We start from the raw sequence: 19,620 nt of genomic DNA on the forward strand, positions 1-19,620 counted from the left end.
ATTTCATTTCTAACATTATCAAATCATTTAGATTGGAAAAGACCTTCAAGTTCATCAGGGCCAACCTTTAACACCCCTGTACCAAGTTCACCCCCTAAACCATATCCCAAAGCACCAGATCTGTACTTTTAAACACATCGAGGCAGGGTGACCGAACCACCTCCCTGGGCAGCCTGTGTAACGCCCTAGCTTTTGATAGAATAACCCCCCCATCCGGATTTCTTCTTCAGTAAATACTTCTTCCAGTTGAAGCTAAGCCAGTCCTCAATGCTGATTTTCTCTGTCCCGTTTTAACTCAACCCAAACTGTTCTGGAGTGGGGGAAATCAGGAAAGTTTAATTTCTGTCTGTGTGAGTCGGAGTATAAAGCGTTTGGGGTTTATTTTTTTAGGGCAATTGCGACACTTTTCATTCCCCGTTCGTTCTGAATTCCTTTCCCCGGGAAACTCGTTTTCTTTGCCCGCCTGTGAGCTGCCCAGGGAGCCGCAGGCTGCTCCTCTCCCGCTCTGGGGCACGAACTCCGCTCTGGGGCTCAGGGGGTCGGCGGGGCTGGGGAGACAAGATGGCGGGGCGGGGCCGCCCCTCGCGCCGCGGCCGTTGGAGCCGCGCGGCGCCCTGAGGGGAGGGGCGCGCGGGGAGGGACCGGCCGGGGCTGCGGGGCCCGCGCGCGCGTACCGTTCCTTCAACAGAAAAGGCGAGATAGAGCTGTTCCCTCTCAAGCGTGTAGGGCGGGGCTGCGCAAGGCGGTGACACATCTAAAAACACAAAAATACCAGACTTCCAAGCCCATGCCGCAATATTCAAAGCTGTTTATTTACTACATATCCCACAGACGTGTCTTTGTCAGGAGAAAGCAAACCCAGCCGATCACACCTGTGGGGAGGGAGGCAATGCCAGCAGTAACGCCAGCACACCAAGCTCCAGCTACGAGGAGGGGAGAATAATCCTGATTTCTTAGCTTTTTTGGAATGCCAATACTTTGTGTGACTTGCAAAAAGACCGAAAGAAAACCACATTCCATCTCCTGTGCTGCTGAAGAACTGATGTGGAACACCAGGGAATTAATACCTCACCACACTCTCAATTTTTTATTTTTTTTGGTTAATATTAGCTTTCCTCCTCTGACTTCAGAAGTAGGGGAACCACTAACACTCTACTACCAGGTTGCTGAAAACAGGGAGAGGCTGAGAGCTGCACATTACAGCACTGTTCCTGAAGTGAATTAACTCCTTGTGTCAGTGTCACGCTATTCTCAAGAGCATTTTAATTAAGTCCAGGACCTCCAGACTGGGCGACCCATTCTCCATGATTAAAGCTAGATTCTCCTACTGAGGTGCTGTGACTTCGTATTTTCTGAAAATATGGTAATGGTGCAGTTTGTAGCTTTTACATATTTTGCTTTACTCAGTGATCTGCTGTATTCTCCTTGTGGCAGAAGGCTCTGAAACTCAAGGACAATAAAGCAGAATGAAAAAAAAAGAGAATAATAATTCAGATGTCTCTGCCAGAATTTATCCTAAAGGATAAATAGGAATAATAAGTGAAGAATACATAGAATACATACTTATTTTAATTTTCAAGGCATAACTTTGTATACCATGACTAACAGTTGAACAGCTATGCAACTAGTTCTCTGAACTGCATTATCAATAGGAAGCTCTGATTCTTCCTTGAGAACTGGACTCTTTCCTTGCCTTTAGAAATACAAAGGTAAGGGGTTTTACAGAGCTTGAGAAATGTTTAGAAATATTTCTAATTTTCTGTATTAACTATTCCTAGTGGTATTTCAGCTAATTAAGCAAACCAGAAAACCAGCCAATTAAAGTGGTATTATTAGCTAACAACTGCCACCATACCTCAACATTAACAAACTTCCACAATGAAAAACTGCAAAGCATGTTTTCCCTCCATTGATCTCCAAAGGCCCCTTCAAAGAGCTTATCAAAGACAGAACAAGCATACTCTATCAATATTGTAACACAGCTGTGCCTTGCACTTCATCTGAATTTGTCACAGTCCTTCCATCATTAACTATTTTCATAGTTTCACAGAAAGCTCGTGCTTCAGATTATTTTGTGGGCTTTTGCCTAAACTTTATAGTGAAGAGGTTAAAACTGGTGAAAAACATTTACCATATTCAAATGAAAATAAAGGTAGAGATATTTTCTTTCCAGAGCTACAGAATAAAATTAGACCTTCAAAAAAATCAGAAGTTTTAAACTAATGTAATAAAAAAGTACAGTTACTAGCATCAAATACACATACAGGAAACACATTTCTAAAGATTTTTGCCATTAATAAAAACAGAAACAAAGACATCTTCCTTACTTTCTAGTTATTTTCTAGACCATTGTGTCAAAGAAGGATCATACCTGTGCTACATTGATCTCCTTTCCAAACACTAAGACTGTGCACAGTAATGTCTGCAAAGCTAACTGCAGTCTGTCATCGCTATTTCTGGTAGAAGTATTATTTGGGCATTAAAAACCTGCTGTTTACAAGGACACGTGCCCTGTTCACAGTGTGTGTTACACAGTACCTCTTTACACGTACAGATTAATTAGGACAGCTGTAAGTTCTTGCCTGGTGCCAGTGGTCCTTGGCCTGTCACACCCATCTTTGCAAACCCTTCAATCTGTTTCAACAATGCACAATTTGTTAAAACAGGAACTGTATTAAAAATACCCCTTTCCCAGCAACTGGATTGATTCACCTCACTAACAACTAGACAATGTTCTGCTGCCCTTCAGGGAGACACTTCTTCAACTGCCTAGGTCCTCTGAGAGCCAAAGGTAGCACCTGCATGGACCTTAATGGAAGGATGTCTGACTGCCCCTTCTGTCTTACATCCACACTTATTCAGCCTAATCTTTACAGTATTTATGCTCTCCAGTATTACATTCAAGAACATGTTTGGCCTTGGTTTATCCCAAAATCGACTAACAGAGGGTTAGAAGCCTGAAGCATGCATGTGTAAAGCTGAAGTCTCAACCTAGGTAAATCAGCAGTAAATGCACTAGTCTAAGTATCAGCTACTTGGAAATCTTCACCAGTCATGAACTAACACACTCATCAAATTTTGCTTTAAATGTCGTTGGTGCTTTGGAAGTGTTTTACAGTGTGGTCCATCAGAACTGCTCTTTTGATTTCACCATGAAAATGGGGACATCTACAAAAAGGAAACAAATAAAATAGTGAACTTTGCCAAATAGTCAAAGGCAGGCTGTAGACTTGTCAAAGTGGACTCAGCTGTCACCATGTGTCAGTTCATGCCTCAACATGTCTCTTCATTCATCAACACAAGAAATGCAATAGAGAGAAGGATAATAATACGTCTAGAAGAAATAAGATTTTCAGAAGTGACTATTGATTTAGATTCATCCTTTTCTGGGCATTCAGCTAGGGGTACTTTAAACAGCTGAGACTTCAGGAAGTGCTGGACACTCAAATATGAAACTGTCATCCTGGAAAAGACCTTGAGTTAGGCATCTAGCAATAACATAAAGTTGATTTAATTGGTTTTTCACACGTACCACTACTATTAACACTCCGTTTGATCCAGTCAGCAAAATCACCAACATTTGTGTATACCCCTGGGTATCTCTTCCTTCCACATCCCAAGCCCCAGCTAGTGATACCATGAAGGGTGTAAGATCCTGAGTTATCTTCTGAAGGACAAACTAATGGGCCATCAGAATCACCCTGCACAAGGACAAAGGAATCTTGTTATGCACTAACGTCACTCCTTATGTTTTTTAACTATCAGGTCAGCTACAGGAGGTCCCAGCTGCTTGTGTATTTGGGGCTGTTTTTAAAAGACAGAGAAAGAACCTTTGCCCAGGGGAAGTCCTTATTTTTGCAATATGAGTAATTAAAATCCTACTATTAAGGACTGTAAATCACCTACAACCTGTTGGCAAGAAAACAGCTCTCAGTGAGGCTTTAACACTCCTCTTTTCAGAACCCATTAGCCATACTCCAAGCGTCAGAGGCAAAGGTGATATGTGCAACTTACTGTGCATGAGTCCTTGCCTTCTTCCAGAGGGAATCCAGCACAGATCATCCTCTGGGTCACTTTACTGGGAAGATTTACATAATAGTGCTGACGTGTCAAGCATCAGGATGGAGACTTCCAGCTGATGCAGCTTCTTCCCCTTTTCTCTGTCTTGAAGTAAAAGATATCTCAGAAACCAGCAGAGGCATGAATTAATGATTCCAGAAGGAAGCTTTACTTTCCTTTTCCAAATGGTCTCAATCTAAATTACCTGATTTCTTTCCTCCCACTCATTTCATTGCATGTCTAGCTGAGATTGCACAAGTGAAAGCTTTTCAACACATCTGTCATCTGGAAACTAATGTATATACAGACTGAATGTTACAGCACAGAACGTAGTATTTAAAACACAGTTCCAACATGTTCAACCTTCACAATCAAAGACCTCCTTCATGTGCACCCCATCCTGTGACAACACACACATCCCAGGGCTGGACTGCCTCCACCTTGGCAGGGAGACACACTGGCTGCACAAAGTGGTTGAATTCTAAGGGCTCGGTCAGTTCCAGTAAGGCAATGTCAGAGTGCATAGTGGTCTTGTTAAAATTTGGATGCATAATATACTGCTTTACTGACCTTTTCTAGGAAAAAAAGGACATTGACATTTTCTGAATGATATGGGAATTTGAGTCTTTAAGTAACTTTAATCTTATAAATTTTCAGGCCATATGCAAGATACCATAAGAGGAGGAAACATTTAAAAGCAGCTGCTGAAGCCACCAGCTTTCTTATATTAGCAAGTCAAGATTATGCCTCTTGGACATGATCATGGGGATCACACAGGAAACTCCATCCGGTAAGTGGAGGAAGAGGTTATTTTAAAAGTGTTTGTCCAATCTGAGCAAAGTGGAAAGTTGTGCAATTATTTCTGCCTTGGTAATAGTGACCAGGGACTTCAGAGACATTCACACATTCTCCAGGAGCTTTGGAGCTCATTACTGGTGAAGGCACAGATCTGTGTTAATACAATTTCTCTGACAGTCACATAAAAGCTGTTGTGTAAATGCAGGTTAAGGTCAGCATGTAGGCTGTTAGGTTGCTGCATCATGAACAACTTGGGAGATACATTTACATTTAAAACTATTTTGAAAGATTGACATAAATTTTATCATTAAGCAGAACTTAATAGTACCTGTCTATATTCTTGCTCTGTAAGATCATGGAGGCCAGTTACCACCATCCATAAGTCTCTGTATAATTCCCTAAAAATAAGCAAAAAAGGAGAAGTACATTCTCAGGCTGCTATAACAGCATTCTTGAAACCTGTGAATCATAAAACCTCCCCCACCCAAACTGAATTCCTAAGGCTTTACATATTTCTGGGCCAACAACTCCCAGGGCCCATACTCCCATGCACATCTATGGAAATCTAGTAGGGAACATGACATATTCTCATGATGAGGCAGTAGGATCTCTCAAGCACAGAGTGAACTGAGAGAAAGGTCACTTTTATAAGGACTGGGGGTGCCTGATGCAGAACTCAAGGCCTGCATGGTCCACACCATCCAAGAAGTTTACCCTTGGATAAACACATCCAAAGTGGTTTTTTAAGAGTGAAAATCACAGAGACTATCCATTTGTCTCCTCTCAATAAAGTCAGAAAACTCTCTATGTAATCAGATTTAACAGATTGATAGATTCTTAATAAGGAAATGGCATCAACTGTGTACACAGAAGTCTCCTGTATGTCTTCCTAAATCTACACAAATTCAGTAATTTTTGATAGATTGATTCTACCTGAATGAGAACATGCTCTGTAAATGATCCAAACACAAAGAGTAAGTGACAGTTGACAAGGGACTTACTATCTTGTAATCTCTTCTGAAAACTGGTCTGAATGAAATCCAAGCCTAGAGGGGTAGGCTACCTACTTCCTTAAGTGATTCCTTACTTCCACTGTGATCCTAGTACATGCATGTGGAGCAAAAGAGCCCAATGCCAGTGTGAGCTGTAAGTTGCTGGTAACCAAAACTGCCAGCCACCCTGAGCAGGATCACCATGCTGCAGAAATGCACCATCGCAGCATTAAAGACATTCCTAGCAAAGGGTTCATCCCAGTGTACTTACGTAGAATTAAAGCAGTGAGCAGCTGTGACAACCCATTCTTCGGCAAGAACTGCTCCTCCACAGATATGCTCATCTGAAATTTGTACACTGACTTGCCATGGCCATGAGTGTGGTACAGCTTCTTCACCTCCAGTTATTCTACTGAAGACGAACCTGGATTGATTTGAAGGCATTCCACAAGTATCACCTGAAACAGAAAGTACAGATGTCTCTAGGAGTCTTCAGAGGTTAGGATCTGGAGAGGCAAAGAACAGTCTATTTAGGAGCTACCCCACAGCTTCTCAAGCCCCTCCCCCTTTTTTGCTAAATCTTTCAAAATCCCTTATTAGAAAGGATCCACATTTTAGAGATAGTGTGAGGAGATGATCGTAGTGAAAACAAAGCTTCACCAAGATGAAAGCAACTGCTTGCCTTCAGAAGTTTTAGCCTCAAACCTACAATTAATATGGACTCATCCCATTCTCCACAAAGTATTGGAGGGAATAAGGGAAGTTCTAAAACACTAGTTATTATTTTCAATTACCCTGTACCCTTTGCACTTTTCCTCAAAATATCTTGATGAAAAATTCTGAGAAAACTGCATCCATTAAGTATTTGCAGACCATCTAAATTATAGTCCAAACAGTACTGAAATAAAAAAAAGCCCATGAGGAAAATATAACAGGTTGGCTTACCTGTTGTAACCTGTGTTTCTTTTTCAATCATATCCATATCTTTAGATTCTTCACTGGTTGAATGCAAAGTATCTAAATCCAAAAAAAGAAAATAGAAAAAGTGTTAGCAAGCTGTCTTGAGTGATAGTTTTATTACAGAATCACTTTTTTTTTCCTTTATTATGAAGTTTGTAGAAGGAATAGATTTCTACAGTAGGGATCTGTGCTGTTACCTCTTCACATAGTAGTGAAGTGCCACCTAAAATGCACCATAATACTCTTACACAAAACAAAACTCTGAGGCTTTGAATAGATTCATTCTCTTTCTTCACCCACTCAACTGGCAGGTTTTTTTTAATGCCTCAAGAGGTTCCCAATACAGTTTTTTCACTGAAACAATTTATTTGACGAGACTCTCTTGGAGTAAAATAATTCTGGATAGCCAGATACACTGAAGAGCCCTTTTTGCTGCCCCAAAGAGGCAGTTTCTCAAGTTACTTCTCTTACCTGTTGCATGAACAAAAGAGATTGTAGCTCTGAATCCACTAAAGGCCTCTGTTGCATCAGAGTGAAAGACAACAAGCATCATGGCAGTGGAGCTTAGAACAGGTGCTGGTAGGGCAAATCCACAAGACTTATCTAAAGGTGAGAAAGCAAATGTTCACTGCAGATTAAAACATGTACTTCTTCATTGTCATTTCTTTCAACAGTGGGTACCCAATATTCTATGTATCCCAGCTCTCACACAGGAGGGTAAAAAATAACTATGCACAACAAAGGAGTAGGTATAAGCAGACTGAGGCTGAAGAACTGTTCTGTTGTTCCTGATGGTCTGTCCTTGTTCAGCAACTAGCTTATAAGAGCAAGGAGACACTTGCATTATGTCACAAGAGCCTATTGCAGCACTCAGCTCATAGGGTGCCATTACATATAGAACACACAGGAAACCTGATTTCTCCTTGTTATTGTTGCAGCACTAGCACCTGCTAGTGCTCATCTAAGCACTAGCATCAGGCAAGTGCTGAAATCAATTGACTGGGACAGGTCTTCTTCTCATTCAATGTAAGCCAGGGGAATCTCCAGCAAGGTGGAAAGAATTACTGGAATGCTCATCTGGAGTGAAGAACAACTGGACTCTGAAAAGGAGACCTCTTGGGTGCTTTCTGTGTCTGATCTTTACTATAAAAACAAATTACTTTGCTATGCCCTTGTCTTTATTTACGTGAATTCAGAACTGCATTTCATATAGAACTTAAATACACAGGGATTTTGCCTCTGCAAATGGAACAGAAGGAGCATACCTGCAAGTATTTTTCAGGGCACTGAAACTAGTACCTATGACATCACCTGAGACTCTAGAGGGGAACTTGATTTTACACTAGCCCTGTTTTTGCAGTCTAAGTCAGAAAAAAAATAGGTCATCCCCAAAATATGTAAAAAATCAGACGTCTAACCAATTTCCTCCTCTTTTTGCACATCTTCATACACAGTCACAGCATCATAAGAGCAATCTTCACTCTCTTCTACTTCAAAAGACTGGTATGTAAGCTTTAAAAAGAAAATGAAAAAGTGAACCTTTTAAATTCACACAAAAAAATATCAGAGTTCTATAGTAAGGTCTTTAGTATTCTCAGTGATTCCTTTAGGGTTTGGTTTCTCTGACATTAAGACCTCTCACAGGTGATATATTACATATTACATTTGCTATAAGAATCTTTCATAATAAAATTTAAACCAGGATTTCCTATTTTACTATAGCCTAAAGGAGAAATCAAAATCTGTCTGGCTTTTGGGATGAAAAGTGATTGATCTTAACTGCATCCAGCAGCACTATTCAAGCTCTTGTTGCTTGATCACAAGTGCAAATTCCTGCACCTGTGTTGGGGCTATAACAAAGATAGGGACAGACTTTTTAGCAGGGCCTGTTGCAATAGGACAAGGGGTGATGGTTTTAAACTAAAAGAGGGTAAATCTACACTTAGTATAAGGAAGGAATGTATGATGAGGGTGGTGAAACCACAGGTTGCCCAAAGAGGTGGTAGAAGCTCTATCCCTGGAAACATTCAAGGTCAGGTTGGACAGGCCTCTAAGCAACTTGATCTAGTTGAAGATGTCCCTGCTCATTGCACAGGGGTTGGCCTAGATGACCTTTAAAGGTTCCTTCCAAACCAAACTATTCTGATTCTATGATCTTGCTTGCCCTTGCTGCATAATTTCTTGTTAACTCAGTGGTGCCCACTTCAATTCTATAGACACAAGAATAGCTCATATACCTTGATTATATGATCCTGTGGTGCACAAATAATCCATTGACAATCTGCCATGTTGCTATAGTGCTCTGGATAGTGCATACTTTGTAACACTCCTTCTTCAAAAAGAACAGCTAAGAATTCACAGCCAGCATCTGGAAAGCCAGGAAAACAAAAACAGATGCTGTGATTTCCTATTCAGTCATTCACACACACAAAAAAATTAAATCCAGAAAAAAACTTGTGTTACTTTCACACAGCTAAGAAAGAGAACAGGACTAGAGCAGCAAGCCAAATCCTTCTGTTTGGAAAAGATGGAAAGAATTTTTAAATCTATTCCCAGGATTACAGCATTCCCCTTTGGATACAGGCAGTGCAGGCACTAGTACCTTTGTGGGGTGACAGAAGACCAGGACATGGGCACGTCAGCTTTCTTTGGAGAGGAAAGTAAAGACATAAAACACAACTGTAGGACGTCTTCCTGATGGGCTATGCAGTGGCAAGGCCCTCAGAGGGGATTCTTCCCTATACTCTGGCATTACACTCTGCTGAAGAAAGAAACTAGCTGGAAGAGCTGCAGAAATGGGAAGAACAGGTGTCTGTATGCAGCTGGATTGTGCTGACTCAGCAGATGAACCTGCAGCCTGCTTTCTAGTGGTGATGAACTGCACTGCACAACAAAACTGAAAGCAATTCTCCACGACTCCACAAGCTGCCTCTCTCGGGGCCCTTCCATGAAAGCATGCCTGGGACTAGCAAAACAGCTTCCATCTGGAAATTCTGCTCGTTTGACTGATCTCACTGAGTTTTAAAACATTCTGGAAGTAGGGAAGGAAATGAGGTCTTGTAGAAAGTGAATAAATAAGAGGCAAAGTTAAAGGGCTTCTCTCAACAACATCTATCCTCTCTCTTTCTGGCATCCCAGTTTCTCCACAACGTCACTGGGCAGCCTAACCACACTTACCTTGTTCATAACATCATCCACATGGAAATATCATAGGAGCTTCCTCTGATTTATTTTCTCCTGAAATTTTTTTCAGACCCAAGAGTGCAGGCAGGTATATTACTAGATTTAGACTTACCAGGAAGAATATCTGGAGTAACAGCTTTGTAGGTCAAGGAAAAAACAGTTCCATAATCCTTGTAATCAGAAATTAATTTCAGCCTTATACTATTGGAACGAATCAAAATAGGTAAGGGAATATCTCCTCCACAGAATTTCCCTGAAATACATGTTAGAGAATAAGCACTGTTCTAAGTCATTAGTCACTTGAAAAAATGTGCATGTATCATTTTTAGTATTGAGCTATGAAAATTTTAGGATGAAAAGGAAACTGCTTACTCATTCCTCTATATTTCCTATTAGTCTATTAGATCAAATAGACCCACATTATTAAAAACTGAAAATCCTTGACACCAGAAAGTTCTCTGCCAGGCATTTTCCATTCTTTTCTCCTCCCACACTCTGTATTTTATTTTAGATTATATGTCACAACACATAATGAAAACATAAGTAAAACACAATCAGCTGCAATGTCCTCACTGGGTGTACTTGCACTTAGAATGAAAGAGAACACTTGATTATTTCAAAGAATAAGGGGGTGGCAACTCACCAATAAGTCTGTTGTCTTTTGAAAAGACTGATCAAGAATCATAGTCACAAAATATTCCCTGCTTGATATCAAAGTGGGAAAAATGAAGTGACACATAATTCCCTTCTGGTACAAAGAGAGTCCATACACACAATCTGGAACAACAAATTAGTTCCCATTCACAAAACTGCAACAAAAAATACATCAACAGGGGGAATAGTTTCTGGGGGAAAATTGTGTTTTGTCTACTTACTGGTGGTTTTGATAGAACTGTTTAGGACTTCCAGGAAAATTTAATTCTCCTTCACTGTCAGGGAGTTTGCCATCCTGAATACTACAAAATGCTGTAGCAAAAGTGAAGCACTGCCAATGTGCTATCATATTTTCTTATAAAAATGGTAGTGTTTGCTTTTTACCTTCAAGAAACTATTTGAGGATTTCAGTACAATTATTTTCAGGGAGGAAAAAAGCCTGCCTCAGGACATAAGAAAAGTGGTCATTGCAGCCCAATTGTAATAACCTCCTTAGCCATGTTACAGCAGACTTTTGCTGTAACAGTACAATATAGTATTAAAGACACTTCAATAGAAGAAGCAGAAGCTTTCCTCTCCTGATAAGTCTCACTAAAAACAATTACTTAAAAAAATATCTCCTCTTTCCTTTTCTTCTTGCAAGGTAAGCAAGTAAAACATTTATCAACAACTATGAAAACAAATTTAAGGAGCCATGTACTTCTCATATTATCTTACCTGAAGTGTCCTATGAATATGAATAAAAAAAATTAGAAAGACACAAACAGCACTGACACGAAACACTCACTGGCCACAGCAGTTCTGTACAAACTGATCGCATGCCCAAGCTAATTTATCATCTGAGATATCTTACTCTAAGGTACTAAAATTAAAACTTTAAGATCTAGTTCACAGAAGTTGTTTCTAGTATCCTTATGTGAACTTGACTGAGATCAACAGCATCCAACAAGAACATAAACATGGCAGAATCAAAGACTTGAGTTTTAAAACATGTTACATTTGGCATTGGGATTTGTGGGGTATTTTTGCATTTGTTTAATTGAAAATAGTAGATAGGTTCATCATAGACAGCACTAAAGTACCTCTAATTTACCTCATACTTTCTACTTAGAATCTATCTTTTTATACAGAATCAACAACACTAACTAGATTTCATGTATTGCTTGAGATTCTGTTCTACATTTTTTTTCTTCATGGATTATATATACCACTATTTTTGGGGATCATTTATGCTCTAACACAGATAGAATATACTGAAAAAAATACTGTACTCACCTGTGGAGCTTTTCATTTTCAGATCTAAAAAGGAGGGACAGGGAATGGGGTAGAAAAAGAATAGTAAGTTACTGTAGTTTCATATTCACAATGTAGGTTTTATTTATCTGTGTTAAATGGTCATTTTATACAGCTAGCAGTTGAGGTGAATTCAGATGCTCTTGATGACATTGTGCCTACAATAAACTAGGCTTAGAATTAAAACAAAATCCCAAATTCAGACAATGCTGACTTTGGAATAGACAATTCTGCAGTAGCCACTTTAAGAATTAATCACACATTGATCAGCCCCTCCTCAGTCAGAGCCACACCACAGTACTGTCCACATACTTGCTGAATAAGTACTATACATTTCAGTTAAAGGTAGCAGAATCCAGCAGCTAGCATCCCATCAGGGGCATGGAGACATGGAGCCTGATAGTAATTACAGTGAAGATCTTTTGCACCAGAGTGTCTGTGTGAAGAGTAAGCATGCAAAACCCAGTGCAGTGCAATTAAGAATTGTGCTTTCACTTTACCTGCCAAATAGCTTTTCCTGTTCACTGGAGCCAACACACTTCAATTACCACAATAACTAATCTTTTTTTTTTTCCTAGTAATAAAATTGGCCAGTTAGAAATTTTTTAATAAGAGGACCCTATATCTCTCTTTTCTTCCTATGTTCTTTAAATTGAAAACCAAAATATTTTTCAGAAGCTAAACTCTCTTCATTCTTCTCCAACATTGTGAGGGCTTCTTTTTTCAATCATGACTTGAAGCTGGTTTCTAATGGGAAAGTTGGGGGTTTTTCCCCCTCACGATTTTTTTTTCCTATAATGGACTAGCAAAACCTCTTCAACACCCTTCTGTAGTTTTTCAGTTCTGCTTAAATTATAACATAACCTCCAATACTTTTTAAGGAAAATAGTCCAAACTAGAAAAAAAAAAAAAAATCTCTGAAGTTCACCCTGGTTAGACTGTCATTTATTTATACCTTCAACTCCATAATTTTGGAAGTGATGGATAATTTTCATGCTGTTCCCCTGGCACAGAGGGCATACATAGTTTTATGGGCAGAGCAAGCAAAAACACTTCTGAAAGCATGACTTTTACCCCTGTAGACTAATGTCTGATCCAGCATGTTTTATGTGAGGAAAACAACAAGTGACTTTGAAGAGGTTCATAAGGAATTTCAGACACTTTCAACTGGTGAATTTCCACTAAAAGAAAAAAATACCAGGCTAAGTGGCTAGCTGGATAAAAGGACCATTATTAAAGTGGAAAAAAAAAAAAAAGAAAAAAAATATACACACATACACAGTTACCTGCCAAATAGCTTTTCCTGTTCACTGGAGCCAACACACTTCAATTACCACAATAACTAATCTTTTTTTTTTTCCTAGTAATAAAATTGGCCAGTTAGAAATTTTTTAATAAGAGGACCCTATATCTCTCTTTTCTTCCTATGTTCTTTAAATTGAAAACCAAAATATTTTTCAGAAGCTAAACTCTCTTCATTCTTCTCCAACATTGTGAGGGCTTCTTTTTTCAATCATGACTTGAAGCTGGTTTCTAATGGGAAAGTTGGGGGTTTTTCCCCCTCACGATTTTTTTTTCCTATAATGGACTAGCAAAACCTCTTCAACACCCTTCTGTAGTTTTTCAGTTCTGCTTAAATTATAACATAACCTCCAATACTTTTTAAGGAAAATAGTCCAAACTAGAAAAAAAAAATAAAAATCTCTGAAGTTCACCCTGGTTAGACTGTCATTTATTTACACCTTCAACTCCATAATTTTGGAAGTGATGGATAATTTTCATGCTGTTCCCCTGGCACAGAGGGCATACATAGTTTTATGGGCAGAGCAAGCAAAAACACTTCTGAAAGCATGACTTTTACCCCTGTAGACTAATGTCTGATCCAGCATGTTTTATGTGAGGAAAACAACAAGTGACTTTGAAGAGGTTCATAAGGAATTTCAGACACTTTCAACTGGTGAATTTCCACTAAAAGAAAAAAATACCAGGCTAAGTGGCTAGCTGGATAAAAGGACCATTATTAAAGTGGAAAAAAAAAAAAAAAGAAAAAAAATATACACATATACACAGATATAGTCCAAGTAGGAAGTAAAGTGGAAGATAAGTAAATATTTACAGTGCTCTCAGTTTGGTTTTGGCAACTGCCAATCAGCACCATATACTTAGAGGCACTGTTAAATGCTACAGTGCTTTGCAAGGGAAAATGGGAAAAATGTAACTACTATATCTTGAAAAAGACAGTTAAGTGAAATATTACTACAAGACAGAAGACTTGTCAAAGGTGAGGGACACATCACAGTGGAGACTTAATACCAGCACTCATATTCTCTTGAATCCAGGAAAGCACCACACTCAGGCCTGTGAATATTCCTGGAGATCCTCTGTCATAATGTTTCTTCTCCTCATTACTTATCCAGGCACAAGCACATCTCATCCCCCATGAGATGACACCAGCAAGAGTCCAGGCGCCATGCTTACTTCAGCACATAAAAGGGCCTTCCGAGTCTCCCTGTAAAAAAAGTAAAGGCCACAACCCACAGCTAACACAAGCGTGTGCATGCCACTCAGCAAGTCTTTAAAGCTTAGTGAGTTGCCTTTTGTGCCATGCTAACAAACCTGCAACATAGGGAATAGTAATTTAAAAGAAAATTAAGAAAGAGCTTTTTAAAAATTGTGTTTAGTCAGGATTGTCAAGAGGGAGAGAGACAGACTAATTCCTTCAGGGGTGCACATCTGTTGTGTAAAACATCATGTAAAAAGAAGTGAGGAGCTTCATTTTTACCCCCATGGCAAGAAACAATCCCTTAACCTTTATCTCACTTCCTTTCCTTCCAAGACAATACTTTCTACTTTGCTCCTTAGGATCTTAGCAACGTTAATTATCAAGTGTTCTAAAATTAGAAAGCCCTAAGCTTCATTGCACTGGGATACATTGCAAAATTGCTCTCACCTGTTATACAATTCATACAATAATTACTATGGAATCAAGCAATTAAGTCCAATGCCCCATACAGCAGAACTTTTGAAAGAATTACCACATGCAAATAAATATGCTCGAAATATTGCATTTAACAGTGTATTTTATTCACTTAGGCACACAGAGCCTTGAGCTTCTGGGAAACACTTTTAAATACACAAGGCCCTCTGTTCAGCTGACCTGGCAGGCATCTTTTCCTCCATCTGGAAATCCAGTACACATTATAGTGTCTCCTTGGATGGGTTTCTTTAAAGTTGATAATGCTCTTGAACATTCCTTACTGGTTAGGATTGGTAGATTGACTTCATGTAAGACCCGAGGGAGTACTCCATCTGAAATATCAAAAAAATCATAAGAAATGCTGAAAGGTAAACTTCATTTCCCTGCTAATACCCAGGAGAGGGAGGGGGGGAGAAAAAAGTTGTAAACTAGCCTCAAGCCATTTAATGGCTACATAACCATCCTGTTTTGTGTATGTAAGCAATTTTACTTGAATAAAATTTAAAATGTTGCAAAATTGAAATACAGGTCTATATATTGTAGTGATCTGTGTGGAGACAATTCACAGATAGGCAGAGCAGCCAGTAAAGATCCCAATTTGAAATTACAGTTCTTATGATCAGTTGATGTGCTTTTTTTCTGATCTATAGCCTATGCAATAAAGCTCTTAGCTTCAGAAATAAGACACTGAGAAACTTTAATGTCAAAGAACAATTTGAGTGGCTTACTCTCATTTAAACGGCCCCAACCAGAAGCAGTGCAGATATATCCTGCTTCAAACTTTTCTCCGGGATCAGGAAGGCAGGCTGGCAAAACAGATGAACCTGCCACACATGGACATGAATTTTATTGATAAGCATTTGAAAGAAAAACAACAAGCTTCCTTTCCCAGTTCAGGGAGGGGGATGCTTTTAACTGAAAAGTATTGCTATTTTTGTGGCATCTGGAAAACTAATCTGGCATTTGGCAGTTCACCTGTGTCTCCACTTGGTAGTGTTTTGTATGGAAAAAGAAAGCCAGGAACACCACAAACTTCAGCCCAGGCCTTGCTCTTCAGATTAATTTTAGCTGCTATCATGATCCCAACTCCCATTAGAAAAGTAATAGCACAGCTTTGTGGTGGCAAAGTCATGTAAACCTGATGTGAAGTGGCCCTTCAGAGAACCTGACTGCAAGACAGTGTACAGTTGAGAAAGGGCTGGCTCACAGGCCAGGAAACAGGGTGTCAATAGCTGTCCTCCCTTTCCTTTGCAGCCCCCATGGACATTCTGCCACTACTAAAGGTGACCCCATGCTCCTCTCTGCAGCCTTCAAGGAAGGGAAAAGAAGACAAAATACTCTAGAGATGTTTTGTGGTATCATCTGGCAACTGGGTTTAAACTGAGTTTCAAGACTTTTCACAGCATGTGGGAGAAACAAAGGCCATGCCTCTTTACAATAGACTAATTTACAGATGCTCGCTCAGAAAGAATGATAAAGAAAGTAATAAACAATAAGGAAAGGTTTCTTAGAGAGCAAGAGAGTTTCCATGTTCTCTCTGCCTGCTTCACTGCTTTTCATAAAAGCAGAATGCAGCTCAACAATACACCGTAAGTGTCAGTAAGCACAAAACACACCTGTTTTCTCCTTTTGTAATTTCTATTAAAAGTCAGGTCTTTGTTCTGAAGATAAAAATCACATTAGGTTGTACAAACCTGCCATGGATGTGAGCCTTGTTTCACCTGGTTTCCCCCAACAGTCCGAGTGAAAATGTTAAAGTAATTCCATGGCTTTGTCTCTTGAACTTTCTGCCCACACTTAGGTTCTGAGGAATAAAAGGGGGAAAAGAAGGAAAGATTTAGTTTGGATTTATATTTTTCTACTTTTTAGTAACAAAGAATTGGAAGGCATGACCTGATGCAGAGATCAGTGCAATTTCTCTGCCATGACATGAACATTCTTATAATTCCTTGTACAAACTTCCCAGACTAAGGGTAAATTGGACTAAAAAAATTTGGACTAATTGCTGCTTTCAGAAATTTACACCCAGCATTTGTACAAAATGTTTTGGACAAAGAGGGTGAAAATGCACAACACACACACCTCGATTACCAACAACAGTGGCTGAATTTCTCCAGAACATCTATTCCTGGGTCAAAGAATAGTAATTTCTATTTCTTCATTATTGTTACCATCTACTAATGCCAAGTAAAGCTGATAATATTTATGTATTTGTAAAGGAGTATATTCATAGAAGCAAACATTTGTGGTGATAACTACTGATTTTGGTAGTCTTTTAAGAAAGACAGAAGCAAAGCAACCAATTCTGCCAAGCAGGACAAGAGGAATTCTTTGTAGTATGTGTCCCAAACCCAGCAGTGACCACAATTATTTTTTTCTTAAAACTGTATGAAAGCTCAATGAAGTTAAACTCATCTCTAATGGATTTTACTACAAATTCTGTTTGGCATCCATAAACTTGGGACATAAATTTGCTCCGGCAGGTAGGTGGCTGTATTCAAAGGCTGGAGGACCAATACTTGTATACACTGCCTGGAAAATGTGGAATCCTCCCAACTGTAAAATGCAGCTTACAACATCTACAAAAATGGTTTGCAATCATTCTCAGGATTAGCATGGCTGATGCAAGGGATTATAGTGTCACAATAATGCTGGCACAATGCTACTTACACTAGCCTTTAAATAAAAAAGGCTTTATCTAGAAATGACCCAGTTTGTTTATCTGATTTGTTTTCATTCTTTCCTAATCCTTACTGTACCCACCTTTTTCCCATGTGCAAGATTCAGAGAGGAAAAGAGAAAGATGAAACAGACAAAATTTGAAAAACAACATTTAAACTTTACCAAAAGGAATTTGGTACTGGGGAAATGGCCAAAAACCCCACCAAATAAAATAAGTTCACAAACTTTGCTTTTTTTTCTGCCAGCAGCATAGAATGTTTGAATAGATGATCCTTGAGGCCCCTTCTAACCTGGCATTCTATGATGCTATTAAGTGAATGTTAATATTATACCAAGCTTATACTATCTGTATTTCAACAAGCTCTAAAAATCTTCTGTGCCATGATATTTATAAGCCCAAGAGATGAGTGATTTCTGTGTAAACTGCACCATGTCCATGTGCATGGCAGGACACTGAGGCAAGAGAATACATTTCTACAGAATACTACACTTTGGGCTGCTTGAGTGAACAAGTTATGACAATGATTTAAATGCCACACCAGCTTTGAGAGCCAAAATAGAGGGTTTTTTTACAATGAGAATAAGTGATTTGCAGAATTTAGGAAATCAACCTGTAATTTTCCCTTTTTTCCTACTGTAAATTTAAAATGGAAGCAAAATGGTTACGCAAACAGACAGGATCTGACTTCCCTTCCAGCTTGATGCAAATCAGTACATTTTCATGAAACAGGAGCAATTCCAATCATTAACTGTTAAAAAAAAAACAACAAAACAACAACTTTGGAAGAGAGGACTCACAGTATTTTGCTTGCAGCCTATGGGTAACATGCTAAACCATGAGCTTCATTAACTTGCTGCAAATCTGAGAGTATTTAATTTTATTTAACTAGAAATCATACGTATTTAATATTATTCTTTCTGATTGACCAAGAAATCAGACAACAGTTTTGTAAGAATTACTCATAAAAAGATAACTTTCAGTTACTACCTTGGGTTGGAACAAAAGCAAAGAATGACACTAAACCAATTATACTAATGCTACCTTATGTCTAGGCCTACAAGCTCTTAGGGTCAGATGCTTGAGGGGTGATACGAGTGCAGCTTCTTTACTTCAGCACAGATTCCCATGCTTGTCACTGCCTAAGAACAAAACCATTAGCACTTGGAAAACTGTTAAAGCTAGATGTGAAATTTTCATCCTACCTTTCTGAAGAGCAGAGGGTGCAGCACAAAACTCTGTAATACAAACTATCCCCATCAAGAGTAATGGCAGCTTTCTGAGGGCAATGCACATCTTGGGGTGCTAAATGACCGGGTGAAAACAAGGAGTTTTTAGTGGGGAAAAAGAAACTCAAATACTACCCTGCAGGAGAACAGCAACTCATTGAAATAGAAGTTACTCATGAATCCATCCATGAAGCACTTACCTGCACAAGTAAGTCTTCCAAATTTAACGGAGCATGATTCTTTCCTATGCCATTACTGAAGTCCTTGCCATAAAGTACTAGCTAAAATCCTCCCTAAAACTAGTTTTTTCAGGCACAATACCAAAATGAAGTCGCTAATACTTGCTTTGCTAGCAACACTTCCCTGAGCTGATCTACAGACCAAACTAGAACACACATTAACAGAATGTCAGTTCATGTTTGCCCCTACAATTCCTACAGCTTTTGAAGAAGCAGTACTTTGTATTTCTGCCACACTTTATATTTATTCAATTTTACAGACCTGAGAAACATATCAAAAGTTTATCATTTAGTTGGCAGAACACCCAGTGTATTACAGGACAAAGATAACTCTCAAAGTGTCCTTTTTTCCAGAGAACAACATTTAAATCCCATTTTTGAAATGCAGCAGGACAGGGCTCAACTTTTAGAAACTATTTCAGTATCACTGCAGTCAGCAGTGCCAGTTCCAAGTCACTTAAGCAGCTAAGCTCCTCTTTTAATAGCATTTAAAGTGCAGGTCTCTTAGAAGACTATTCAAATTGTAAATATGGAACACATCAGCAGCTAAAGTGAA

The 19,620-nt window shown here is 39.1% G+C and overlaps 1 protein-coding gene across 1 annotated transcript; it reads right to left on the reverse strand.

Moving 5' to 3' along the window:
- Nucleotides 1-674: 674 nt before the first annotated feature.
- LOC104385763 (ovochymase-2-like) lies at nucleotides 675-18,892 on the reverse strand (the record flags this gene model as incomplete). The annotated part of the gene is given in 20 exon segments (XM_009994260.1): nucleotides 675-754; nucleotides 3,533-3,701; nucleotides 4,015-4,105; nucleotides 4,107-4,164; nucleotides 4,439-4,634; nucleotides 5,186-5,255; nucleotides 6,121-6,307; nucleotides 6,795-6,874; nucleotides 7,283-7,412; nucleotides 8,228-8,321; nucleotides 9,047-9,177; nucleotides 10,105-10,245; nucleotides 10,636-10,769; nucleotides 10,868-10,958; nucleotides 11,922-11,945; nucleotides 14,253-14,448; nucleotides 15,097-15,248; nucleotides 15,645-15,740; nucleotides 16,607-16,720; nucleotides 18,802-18,892. Coding segments are annotated over 20 exon segments (2,325 nt in total), but the record flags the coding sequence as incomplete, so codon positions are not given.
- Between the last annotated feature and the right edge of the window lie 728 nt (nucleotides 18,893-19,620).

Source organism: Chaetura pelagica, unplaced genomic scaffold, assembly GCF_000747805.2.
Source record: "Chaetura pelagica isolate M959 unplaced genomic scaffold, ChaPel_1.0 scaffold153, whole genome shotgun sequence".
Taxonomy (NCBI): Eukaryota; Metazoa; Chordata; class Aves; order Apodiformes; family Apodidae; genus Chaetura; species Chaetura pelagica.